The sequence below is a fragment of the Canis aureus genome, chromosome 29, assembly GCF_053574225.1.
Source record: "Canis aureus isolate CA01 chromosome 29, VMU_Caureus_v.1.0, whole genome shotgun sequence".
Classification (NCBI taxonomy): domain Eukaryota; kingdom Metazoa; phylum Chordata; class Mammalia; order Carnivora; family Canidae; genus Canis; species Canis aureus.
The window spans coordinates 1,804,953-1,818,166 of record NC_135639.1 but is presented as its reverse complement, the minus strand read 5'-3'; the positions used below and the strand labels follow the sequence as shown (position 1 = coordinate 1,818,166).

At 56.7% G+C, this 13,214-nt stretch overlaps 1 protein-coding gene across 1 annotated transcript in view; it reads right to left on the bottom strand.

Moving 5' to 3' along the window:
• Positions 1-6,492: 6,492 nt before the first annotated feature.
• Positions 6,493-13,214, bottom strand: part of TCERG1L (transcription elongation regulator 1 like) — a 186,542-nt gene continuing 179,820 nt past the window's right edge. The window contains exon 12 of the mRNA XM_077877177.1: positions 6,493-7,496. Within this exon, the coding sequence (XP_077733303.1) occupies positions 7,340-7,496 (157 nt within the window). The 3' untranslated portion in view covers positions 6,493-7,339. The remainder of the gene's footprint in view (positions 7,497-13,214) is intronic.

The following is a 13,214-nucleotide window of genomic DNA, read 5'->3' as shown; positions in this document are numbered from 1 at the left end:
GGGCCTTGAGGAGCTCAGGATGGGGCCCCGGCTATGTGGCTGGGAGGGACGCGGGTTGGCACCCTAGCTGGCCCGTCCTGGCTGGCTGACCCCATAGCCAGCGCTGAGCTTTCTGCCGCCCTCGGTGACACGGGGGAGGCCCACACTGGGGACACGTGTGAGTCAGGCTCAGCCAACGCAAGCAGCAGGGCCTCTGGAAGTGACAGATGGGAGGGTTGATTACCGGAGGCTGACCCCACGGCTGCGGAGTCTGGGCAGCGGGGGAGGGAAGGCAGCCGGTGGGACGAGCAGATCCCCCACACGGGCCTTGTGTCCCCCTCCAAGCCTCCAACCTGAACACCAAGCGGGCGCAGGGCGTGGAGAAGGTGGAGGATAGAGCCCACACACTGAGCCAGCAGGTCGCGGCTAGGTGCGCGCGCTCCCGTGCGGGCAGCCCCTGCTCTGTGGGGACCCCAGGACAGCAGGTCCAGCTCAGCGCTTGGCACAGTGCGCCCCACATCGCTGGCTTTGACCGTGGCCGAGAATTGTGAAATTCAGAGCAGGAGGCTTAGGTGTGATGGAGTCCAAACCCTCACCCACACCCACCCACTCACTCGGAGGCCCAGCAGGCGGGGCCCTCCCAGGACGGCGGGTGCTGCTGGCCTGTGTGCTGGGGTGCAGGGTGGGGGGCAGGCCAGCCCCGTGATTCCAGACCTTTAAGGAGCCCGCCCTGTAGCCAGCCTGCTTTCTCAGCCTGTGGCCGAAAGGGACTTTTAAATCCTAAATATTTTCATGTAAATTTGTCTTTAGACTTAAGCTAAAAACACAATGGTGTTGGAAGGGAACACATAGCTAAGAGGATGATTATTTTTTTTTCCTGAAGATATTTTCATTATTTGATAAGGATTTAAATGGATTTTAACTACCTCCCCAGATAGTTCTTTTTAAATGTTTTAATTTTAAGACCTTCCTGGCTTAATACATTATATGGTGCATAATCAGGTTATATATTCTCTATCCTATCTCAGCCTGAATAATAGGAAAATGGGATTATAATAATACCTCTGCAGGGGCAATTAACTGCAGCAATCATGGTGCAAAGCTGGGCTCCTCCCAGCTTGAGCTGGCTGGGGGGACTGGCCCTCCCCTGTCCCTGGCATCTCCCTGCCTCCCCATCTCCACCCTCTGCGTCCAGGGGCCCAGGGCACCGGCCACGCCACAGGGCAGCCCGAACCCAAGGGTCCTTTCCCAGTGACAAGGGCATCAGGAGCGAAGGAACGCTCTCCTGCGTGCAGGTGGCCTGGACCGAGGCCGTTCTGTGCCAGCCGTTCACGCGCGGCTCCCCTTGCCCTGCACGGTCCCACGGACGGGAGCTGCTGTTTTGCAGCAGTGAGCTGCTGGGAAGTTCAACGGCTAGGCCCACGCTCGCGGGCTAAGCACCAGACTCTGACCCCACAGGCTCTGTTTAAGCAATGCTGACCATCTGTCCGCCCTGGAGCGAAACCGAGGTCATGCGTGTGCTAGATCTGCAGCCCTGAGCAGCTGACTTCTCCTGCCTGAGCCTCCAAAGGCATCAGGACAGGGTGCCCCGAGGGTCATGTGGGTGCTGGAGGACACTGGAGTGCAAGTGGAGCACTTAGCTCAGCGCCCCTGGTGATGTCACCTGCCATCCTGGCTCTGGGCGTCCCATTGAGCAGCGGCCAGACGCCGAGGCCCCGAGGCTGCCTGCAGGCCTCCTGTCCCAGACCAAGGGCTCGCGGGCTCTCTGTGACTCAGTTTCTTCATCTGAGAAGATGGGGGTAATTCGTGGGTCTCCAGTGGGTCCATGTAAGGATTAGGGCCGGGGCTTGATGTGAAATGCCTGGCAAGGGTCCCCTGAGCAGACGTCTGGGCTGCATCGTTGCCTCGAGCTTCATTCCAGCCCCAGAATTCAATGCGTGAGGCGAGCAGGGTTAGCGTCCCCCCTGCTGCCCGGGGTCTGTCCACGTGAGCTCCTGCGGGGTGGCCTCTGCCCTGTTCCCTCCCCCGGGACATAACCTACTAGGTCCTCGGTGCCTCTCGTCACTTGGCCGCGCGGCGCCCGCTTGTTCTGCCATCCGCTGGCGGAGAGGAGGGGCGCTCCGGAGGCCGGGGACCCGCCTGGACGAGGGAGTCTGGCGCCAGCAGCCCGGGCCGCGCTCACCTGACCTCACGGCCGCACCCTCGGCCACCAGACTTCAGCATCCCCTTGTCGTCCCCTCACCGGACGACATATATACGCCGAGGAGGTGTGAGTTTAAGGAATCGGTGCGATTAGCTGCCGGCGGCCGGGGCTGAGGCCGCCCGCGGGGCAGAGCGAGCTGGACCCGCTTCCAAGTCCCGGCGCGACGTTGATGCATTCCTAGCGGAATCCTTGGGGCCTTTATGGGCCATTTCCATTCCTGAAATATGGCATAAGTTGCAAAGCGATAATGCCTGTGACAAGAAATATTTATTACGTGTACAACCGTGATAAAGATCTCTTTTATATCCTAAATAAACCCCCCAAATCCTGAGTGCTTTGTGGCCCTCTTTTATATCTTCCCATTATGACCCTGGTCCTGTGATTTAGCCAAAATTTAGTGGCCGCGAACGTGAGCTATGTGGAGCTCTCTCCGACCCCGGCAGCTGTCGACGCGTGGTGCCAAGAGCGGGTTCTACCGCTTTTGTGCGGAAGGGAGAGGGTCGGACGAGGCACAGAGGGGCAGCCTCTCTAAACACAGGGCCGTGGCCGCTTGGTGCGACACGCTGCTCGCTGCCCTTGGAGCGCCCGCCCGGCCTCTTTCTCGTCCTGGAAGGCAGGAAAAGGCGAATGTGCAAAAATCAAGCAAAGCCACCATTTCAAAGACGTCTTGGGCTACCGTGTTTCTGGAATGTCTTAAACCCACGCGGAGCTTTGAGCACTGAGTGCCCTGTGCAGCCCCTGAGCTGCTCGAGTGCAGACACGTGTGACCAGCGGCCGCTTGCTTTCCCCCCCCGGGGTCTCTGGATCCGGCCTGCGCCGACCTCAGCCGGCTGATGCTGGACGGACGCGGATGTGACCGGGTGTCGACCGACCATGTGTCTATGACTATAATAATAATCTAATTCTTTTAGGGCCAAAACCACGGTTAAATGAACTAAGATGGAAGTTCCCAAACCTTCGGGTGAACGTCTAGAAGTTTTCGTAGAGGCTCCCGGGGCCTGTGTATTTCCACGGACGGAGATCGTGAGTGTTCTCCACGTCCCTCCAGCACAGAGGTGCGGCTCCCCCGCCCCCTCCGCCCCCTGCTGATACGGTTGCTGGACGATGCTGCGTGGCTGTGGGCTCCGGGTAAGATACCCGTTGAGTCTGCTGAAGATGACGCGGTGATTCAGTCGCGCTGGCAGCCGGCAGACGGCTCCGCGCTGGAATCACTGAGCGGAGCTTCCGGGGGGCAGAGGGGGGATCGGGAGCGCACAGCGGAGTTGAGGGTTAGCACGCTGGGCCGTGTGCCCGGGACAGAGCGTGCCGGGGCCTCCAGCCGGCCTGCAGGAGCGGCGGGAGCCGGGGCAGAAGACGGGGCAAGCCATGGTCGCGGGTGGGGCCACCCCCCAGGGCCACGCGGCACTCACCCGGGCTGAGCCAGAGGAAGTGAGTGTGGTCATTGGGGCCACCGGGCAGGGAATGGGGTGTCCGGGAGGGCGTCGGCCCCTGGACCCTGCAGAGCCCTCAGTCACGGGTGAAGACAGGCTCGTGGCCCCAGCGTGGCAGGCAATCTGAGCAGCACCCCCATTTTCATGGGGTGAGAGGCTAACAAATTCGGCCCCACGCCCGAAACCCCGTGACCACCACGGTCTCTGACCATGTGAAATAACAGGTGCAAGGAAGGGCGCGGAAACCCCGAGTAAACACATGGCGCTCCGGCCTCTGCTTCTGGAGGAGGTCACGGGACCCGGACGGCGATCACACCTTCCGCCGGGCGACCCGGGCCCTTCACCCCTCCCGGCACCGCAGACCCCGGCTTCTCCCCACAGGCCCTCGGTGCCCCGGGGAGCCCTCTGGGTTCTGGACCCTGTCTTCCTTATCCCCACGAGGTACCGGAGACATTACTTCCCTTCAGTCACTGGGTCACTGTCCCAGCAAGCAGAGGCTGTTGTTTCAGTGCCATGAGGCCTCCGAACGGCCAGGATCCCAGCTCCTAGGCCTGGGGTTGCAGGGATGAGGGTTACTGGGTATAAGAATGAGAGGGGCCATCCCTACCTCCCCTTTGTGGGGACCAGAGTCATGCGCCATGATTCCAGGGGGACAGCAACCTACGCCAGCGGCTGGTTGGAGGCCAGCAGGTGACCCCCTACAGGACACCACCCACCCTCCCACGGCCTTGTCCCGCGGATGGCACCGTGCCTTCGGCACTTTATCAGCCAGCTGCCTCTGGTAGGGTTCACGGAGGGTTCGCAGAGTGCCCGTGAATTTGGTGGCCATGAGCCTATTGTTGCAACGACTATCTCCTAAAATGAATTTCTTGGCCAAGAAGACACTACGTCATGGGAGGCTGGGGGTGCAGACGCCATTCTGTGAGACTGCGGGGAAGGGAAGGGAAGGGAAGGGAAGGGAAGGGAAGGGAAGGGAAGGGAAGGGAAGGGGAATCTGCCTCGGAGACACCCATTTTTGTGAGGAGGACTTGCTCCCCGTTAGCAATGAGAGGATTTCACGGACTCAACCCTGGAGAGGGGTCTGTGTTGGACACTGAGCAAGAACCAGGAGGTGAGGGAGATGCGGGCTGACGTACCCAGGGCTGCTCATCTTGTGACTCGGCTGTCGGAGCTTCGTACGAGGTGCTTGCCGTGTGTACACTCCCAGCCCAGCCCAGCCCCGTGCCTCCCGCAGCCCCCCAACCTCTTCATCGCCCGTGTCCCTATCTTGCGCCTTCTAAACCCCCGACCCGCGGCCAGCCCGGCCCACATGTCGGTGTAGATTCCTCTCCCAGGGAAGTGTACAGAACTGTCCCTCGGTACAGACTCAACGCTGCCCCACGAAGGACCTCCCTTCATCTGCTCTCAGGGCCCCCCTGACGTGGCGAGGGGCGGGGATGAGGCCAGCATGCAAGGACGTGCGACCGTGACTCCGGGCCTACGCCTTCCGCCTTCCCTCCCCAGCTGATGGAGGATGAGGAGCCCGGCGGGCCGCAGGGAGAGGCACCAGCCAGGGGAGCAGGTGCCGAGGGAAGGGCCCACGCCGGCCTTCGGGGATCGATCAGGCCCAGACTTATCTCCTTCATCCCCGTCGTCCGCTAAACGCTGCTGTGCGTGTCCACGTTCACGCCGGGTGGGCCCGGTAACAGCTCACAGCTGGCAACGCAGGCTGCGATCTTCCTCATTCGTGGCCGGGCAGCCAGCCTCCGCCAGGGCAAGTGACAAGTTAGCTGGCTCTCGAGTGGACAGCACAGATGGCCAGAAGGGCGCTGCCTTTGTGATAAATCCCAGAGTCCCCAGAACCCCCTGCTCCGTGTCTTTGCCGGCACCCGGAGCAGAGCCCCCGCGGCCAGCACCCTCCCTCAGCCCGGCAGCTCTGCGGTGCTGCTGCGCAGAGGGCATCCAGCGCGGCCGCCACGAGAGCCTTCCCCAGCGCTCCTGGGGCCTTGGCCGTGCCTTCTCCAGCAAGCTCCCCGTCTCTGCACTGGTGGGTGGGTGGGTGTCCTCTGTAGGTGCCTCTCTGAGCCCCCAGGGTAACGGCTGCTCCGCTGCTACTCGCAGGTTCTCCCGAGGATCTGGGCTCCCTAATCTCATGACCCAATAAATCGAATGATTCTTTCCACTAATTCTCTCTGTCCAACTGACAAGGCATCTGTTTGTACTTCCAGCCTGGACCCTCCGGGCATTGGCCGCCTGCGTAGGCCCTGGATGCTCAACCCCACGGGGTCCCACCTGGACCTGGGTGATGGCATCTGAGCCCAGAACCAGCAGAGAAGCTACACTGGTGCCCCGAAGAAGAGAGAACCCGGCCTTGCCCAATTATGCCCTAATACATGTGGCAGAAAGTGTCTGCCTCATTATATGGTCTCATTCATTTGGGGAATATAAAAAATAGTGAAAGGGAATAAAGGGAAAGGAGAGAAAAATGAGTGAAAATATCAGTGAGGGTGACAAATCATGAGCGACCCCTAACTCTGGGAAACGAACAAGGGGTAGTTGGGGAAGTGGGTGGGGGGTTGGGGTGACTGGGTGACGGGCAATGAGGGGGGCACTTGGCAGGATGAGCACTGGGTGTTATGCTCTATTTTGGCAAATGGAACTCCAATAAAAAAAATTAAAAAAATAAAAATAAAATGCTCACTGTAGGAAAAAAAAAAAAAAAGAAAAAGAAAGTGTCTTCCTGGAGCTGATGGAGGACGGGGCGGGTGAGGAGGTGGTGTCTGTGCACCAGGACGAGTGCAGGGCCTGAAAAGGCGTTTATGCCACGCACTAAACATGCAACAATTGAGAGAACACGATTAAAAATTAGCTGGGGTTTCACCCCACATTGTTCCACCCAGGTTGAAAAGCCAGATTTTTATTTGTCCTTACTCAGCCTTTATGCTGAGTATTCATACCAACATCTGCATGAATCTTTCAAAACAGAGCGTCTTCGTTGAAATACAGCTATGCCACCAAAGATCGCGTCAGAAGTCTTACCCACAAAACCACACTGGTTTAAAATATTTATTAATTTAAAAAAAATTTAAAATTCTTTTTATACAAAGATGATGAGAAAAATCTCATGCAAACTCTGGGCATACAATAAAAATAACGCAAATATTAATATGATGATTTTGTACAAAATAATTCCGTTTTAAGAAGGACCTCCGACAGTGCAGCTGCCCTCTCCGGGCCCGACGCCCCTCGGGGACCAGGCGATCCCCTCAGACTCCTGCAGGGGGTCCAGGGTCCACGTGTGGAGATGCTCACAGTTGTCACTATGATTGATGATGAATATCCTATTGCTACTACTCAGAACACGGGACCGAGACCTAGCACACTCGCGTAAGGAGCTCAGAATCGAAGGAACGCACGAAGGTTTTCAGAAAAGTTTCAGATAATTGGCTCAACTCATGAAAACGCCTGGAGATGGTTATAGATGTTTCTGCCTAGTTACAAACCTGCAGTGGATTTATAATTTGTATATATTACAAGTAATTTGCATAATTAAAACAATTAAGGGAGCGACCTACCACGGCAATTAGAAATGCATCAAACTCGGAACGTCGTACAAAAGAGAGCTTCAATATGAAACAGTAATCCTCTGAGACCTGCACGCAGCCCCCGCTCGGCGGCCACGCGGACGCCCGCACCCCTCGCCGCGCCCCCTCCACTCTGCACCTGTCTTATTGCACTTCTTACACACTCATCTCATTTTCCGTAGCCTGAGTCTGTTTTCCTTGTCCCGTTTCTTAAGGATAAGTATGAATTGGTTGAAAAAGTGCTCCTGGTCCTTCTTTTTTTGAACGAGTCGAAACCTCTGATCCCGGCCGTACTTCTCCGCAAACTCCTTAAATGTGGTCCTGAAAGACAAGAGCTTTTCTGAGCCCCCTCTGCCCTGGGAGTGGGTCATAGGCTTCCTGAATGCCGCGGGCTCGCATCCCCGCAGGGTGTGGATGGGCCTTCTCTCAGGCCCAGCTGCTGTCCAGCCTCAGGGAGAGGAGGAGAGGGCACGGGGCAGGTCAGAAACGGGAGCCCGACAGGCCGGGGGAACAGGGCAGGACCTGGAGCAAGTCGGGGGACAGGGCAGGACATGGGGCAGGTGATGGACAAAGGGCTGTCACAGTGGCCTCCCAGCCTGCCGCATGTGCTCCCATGCTGGTGTCTCCGCAGGGCCTGGTGGGGTCCTGACCCCACTGCACCTTATTGCTACATGGCAGGGTCTCTGGGAGTGAGCAGGGCCCGCCTCCTCAGCCCCCATCACCCCGAGGTGGCCCTCCCCCCCCACCCTCTGCACGGCAGGCCCTCCCTTGCTGCACTGGGCCCGAAGCCTACTCCTCCCTGGGTGTGGCTGTGACCTGTTTGGGGCAACTCGCCCTTGGCCGGGGCGCTTCACAGCCCTCGTCACGGCCACGGCCATGGTAAGGCCCCACGGCACCCCCTCCTTGGCCACCCCCACCCCCCGAGGCTGGAAGCACCCTCTTGGTTTCACAGAAAGTCCCGAGTGTGGGGCCCAGGGGCCACGTGTAGAAGACCTGGGGCCGCGGGGCCAGGGAGTCCCACGGAGTTGGGGGGGGGGGCTCACAGGGCAAGAAGGGGATGTTCCTCGCAGGGACAAAGGGCACCTTGGCTAGCATGGGGTCCCCAAGCTGCCCTGCTCCAGGCCTGGGCTGCCCGCATCAGGGTGCTGGGGCTCGGTCCAGGGTATTTCCTTACCCCCCAGCTCTCTTTGCAGAGAACTTCACCTCCCGTCATGGACAGGAAATTCTTGTAATTCTGTGATATGATCTCCCTGCTGTTCTACAGGGGACAAGAGCGTGGACGACAGGCTCATCCCGTCGCAGCCAGCCTCCCTCCTCCTCGTCAGCCGCTCCCTCCCTGTCAGGCTCCGGGGTCCTCCCCACTCACAGGCTCCTCAGGGGAAAGCGCTTCTCTCCGGTGCTCTCTCCCCTCTTCCCGCTGCCCTCCTTGCTGCCGACAGAAGGCCTGTGACCCCCAGAACCACAGGTTGGCCTCTCCTCACCCCCAGGCTCCGGGTCAGGAGGTGGGGCCTTTGGGATGCGGGTGGAGCTCCCACACGGGGTTAGTGCCCTTGTCAAGGGACCTGAGACGCCCCCCTGCCCTGTCCCATGTGGGGACACGGGGGGAAGGCAGCCGCCTGGGAGCCTGGGTGGGCCTCCCCAGACCCCACGCCACCGGGGCCCTGACCTTGGGCTTCCAGCCTCCGGAACTGCGAGAACTAATTGTGTGTTGCTGAAGGCCCCTGGTTTGCAGTACTTTAAGCAGCTCAGATGAGCTAAGGCCCTGCTTCCGCCCTCCCTCCCTCCCTTCCCTCCTCCTTCCTTCCTCCCTCCCTTCCCTCCGCCTTCCTTCCTTCCCTCTTCCTTCCTTCCTTCCTTCCTTCCTTCCTTCCTTCCTTCCTTCCTTCCTTCCAAGATGAGGACCACAGGGGCTTGTTACTTTCTTCACTTGTGTGGATAGCAGCCTAAGCATTTTCCAGTTAGGTGCTGGGCACAGGTCCTGCCTACACAGTCCTACTCTGGGCACTTCCGAAAAGAAGTGTCCCTGAAAAGAAAGAGAGAGTGACAAACCTGTGGCCCCACAGCCATGCACGAGGGGACAGCCTGGTTTTTGCTGGCCCTGGTGAACTGTCCAGTGGGCCCGGGGAGCCCCAAGTCAGGCACACGGCAGGCCCATTCTTCCTCTGGCACTGGGGACAAAGCCCACCTGTAGGTGAAGGAGGCAGCCACGTGGCCTGCCAGAGGGAGCTCAGGGTGCACATCCCGCAGCCTGACTGGCAGCCCATGGGGAGGTCCCCTGAGGCCCCTCGCCCCATCCCAAGGCCCCAAGAGCAGGGCTGGGCGGGGTGCTGGCTCTGACTGTCCCTGTAGCTGTGGTGACAGGGTCTGAGCCCACTGTAATGCCAGAGGTGCCAAGCCCTGAGAGGCTGCTTCTAGGGATGCTCAGATGGCCTGCGTTTAGCTCTCCTGGCCATCCAGCTGCAGAGACTGGGACTGCACGCATTCTACTAGGATGCCTAAGGACCAGTGGGAGGAAAAGTTCAAGAAGTTGGAAAAAAGTCTTGAAACTGTTGCAGAATAAGCTATTGTGATGTAAAAAAATAGTTTAATAATCATAAAAGTACATATGCACAAGAGTCACTGATTTTCCTTGTGTGTGATCTTTCTCCTAATCGCTCGGTGCATTTTGAATATTTTCTCCTTTGTCTTCATAACAGGAGGGGAAATGTGTTGGCTTATTGTCAACATTTCACCAATGGACAGACCGGGACATTACCTAAGTGTTCTTGATGATGATGTTGGTGACAGTGATGATGACGGTGATGGTAGTGATGGTGGTGATGGTGGTGATGATGGTGGTGATGGTGGTGATGGTGGTGATGATGGTGATGGTAGTTATAGTGATGGTGGTGATGGTGGTGATGATGGTGATGGTGGTGATGGTGGTGGTGGTGGTGATGATGGTGGTGGTGGTGATGGTGGTGATGGTGATGATGGTGATGGTGGTGGTGGTGAAGATGATGGTGATGGTGGTGATGGTGGTGATGATGGTGATGGTGGTGATGGTGGTGATGGTGGTGATGATGGTGGTGGTGGTGATGGTGGTGATGGTGGTGGTGGTGATGATGGTGGTGGTGGTGATGGTGGTGGTGGTAGTTATAGTGGTGGTGGTGATGGTGGTGACGGTGGTGATGGTGGTGATGGTGGTGATGGTGGTGGTGGTGATGATGGTGGTGGTGGTGATGGTGGTGATGGTGATGATGGTGATGGTGGTGGTGGTGAAGATGATGGTGATGGTGGTGATGGTGGTGATGATGGTGATGGTGGTGATGGTGGTGGTGGTGGTGATGATGGTGGTGGTGGTGATGGTGGTGATGGTAGTTATAGTGGTGGTGGTGATGGTGGTGATGGTGGTGGTGGTGATGGTGGTGACGGTGGTGATGGTGGTGATGGTGGTGATGATGGTGATGGTGGTGGTGATGATGGTGATGGTGGTGATGGTGGTGATGATGGTGGTGATGGTGATGGTGATGGTGGTGATAATGGTGGTGATGGTGGTGATGATGGTGATGGTGGTGATGGTGGTGGTGGTGATGATGGTGGTGATGGTGGTGATGGTAGTTATAGTGGTGGTGGTGATGGTGGTGATGGTGGTGATGGTGGTGGTGATGGTGGTGATGATGGTGATGGTGGTGATGGTGGTGGTGGTGATGATGGTGGTGGTGATGATGGTGGTGATGGTGGTGATGGTGGTGAATGTGGTGATGATGGTGATGGTGGTGATGGTGGTGATGGTGGTGATGGTGGTGATGATGGTGATGGTGGTGATGGTGGTGGTGGTGATGATGGTGGTGATGGTGGTGATGGTGGTGATGGTAGTTATAGTGGTGGTGGTGATGGTGGTGATGGTGGTGATGGTGGTGATGATGGTGATGGTGGTGGTGGTGATGGTGGTGATGGTAGTTATAGTGGTGGTGGTGATGGTGGTGATGGTGGTGGTGGTGATGATGATGGTGATGGTGGTGATGGTGGTGATTGTGGTGATGGTAGTGATGATGGTGGTGATAGTGGTGATGATGGTGCTGGTAGTGATGGTAGTTATAGTGGTGGTGATGATGGTGATGATGGTGATGGTGGTGGTGGTGATGATGATGGTGATGGTGGTGATGGTGGTAATGATGGTGGTGATGGTGATGGTGGTGATGATGGTGGTAATGGTGGTGATGGTGGTGATGATGGTGATGGTGATGGTGGTGGTGGTGATGGTGGTGATGGTAGTTATAGTGGTGGTGGTGATGGTGGTGATGATGGTGATGGTAGTTATAGTGATGGTGGTGATGGTGGTGATGGTGGTGATGATGGTGGTAATGGTGGTGATGGTGGTGATGGTGATGGTGGTGATGGTGGTGGTGGTGATGATGGTGGTGATGGTAGTTATAGTGGTGGTGGTGATGGTGGTGATGGTGGTGATGGTGGTGATGGTGGTGATGGTGGTGATGATGGTGATGGTGGTGATGGTGGTGATGGTGGTGATGGTGGTGATGATGGTGATGGTGGTGATGGTGGTGGTGGTGATGATGGTGGTGATGGTGGTGATGGTGGTGATGGTAGTTATAGTGGTGGTGGTGATGGTGGTGATGGTGGTGATGGTGGTGATGATGGTGATGGTGGTGGTGGTGATGGTGGTGATAGTAGTTATAGTGGTGGTGGTGATGGTGGTGATGGTGGTGGTGGTGATGATGATGGTGATGGTGGTGATGGTGGTGATTGTGGTGATGGTAGTGATGATGGTGGTGATAGTGGTGATGATGGTGCTGGTAGTGATGGTAGTTATAGTGGTGGTGATGATGGTGATGATGGTGATGGTGGTGGTGGTGATGATGATGGTGATGGTGGTGATGGTGGTAATGATGGTGGTGATGGTGATGGTGGTGATGATGGTGGTAATGGTGGTGATGGTGGTGATGATGGTGATGGTGATGGTGGTGGTGGTGATGGTGGTGATGGTAGTTATAGTGGTGGTGGTGATGGTGGTGATGATGGTGATGGTAGTTATAGTGATGGTGGTGATGGTGGTGATGATGGTGGTAATGGTGGTGATGGTGGTGATGGTGATGGTGGTGATGGTGATGGTGGTGGTGGTGATGATGGTGGTGATGGTAGTTATACTGGTGGTGGTGATGGTGGTGATGGTGGTGATGGTGGTGATGATGGTGATGGTGATGATGATGGTGATGGTGGTGATGGTGGTGATGGTGGTGATGATGGTGGTGGTGGTGATGGTAGTTATAGTGGTGGTGATGATGGTGATGACAGTGATGATGGCAACATTGATGGTGGTGATGGTGATGGTGGTGGTGATTGATGGTGATGATGGTGATGACAGTGATGATGGTGACATTGATGGTGGTGATGGTGGTAATAATTGTGATGATAGTGGTGGTGATGGTGGTGATGATAGTGGTGGTGATGGTGGTGATAGTGATGGTGATGATGCTGATGGTGGTGGTGGGCATCTCTTTTACCAAACTCCTTCCACCTCACAGGAGCCATGTTTGTTTCCCTGCCTGCACCCCCCAAGGAGTCTGCTGCAGTTGTCCTGCCACAGATGAAGCTGGAAGCTCAGAAAGGCGCAGTGCCTGCCCCCACTGCAGAGCTGGGGAGGGTCAGGTTGGGCTGTGCCCTGAGGAAGATGCTCTCCATCAACTTCTCTCTCCTAGGGTCACCATGTGGGGGACACAGAAAAGCCAGTTTTCTCATCTCTAATGGTAGAAAATCACAATTTACAAATGTGCAGGTGCACGCTTGCTTTTCTAGATTAGCATTTGGTGGTGGGGATAATTCATGCTACATTTTCTCCTGTTCAGAAAATATCTGCCCTTTAAATACTTGCAGTTTTATAAGGACCGTGTTACCGACACCCAGTTACCGACCAGGAGAACTAAACAATTATCAACCAAAATATGGGAGCCTAGGTCTTCATAGAAAGCAAACATCAACTAAGATCTATTTTAAAAATAAAGTTGGGCTGCCTGGGTGGCTCAGTCGGGAAACCGTCTG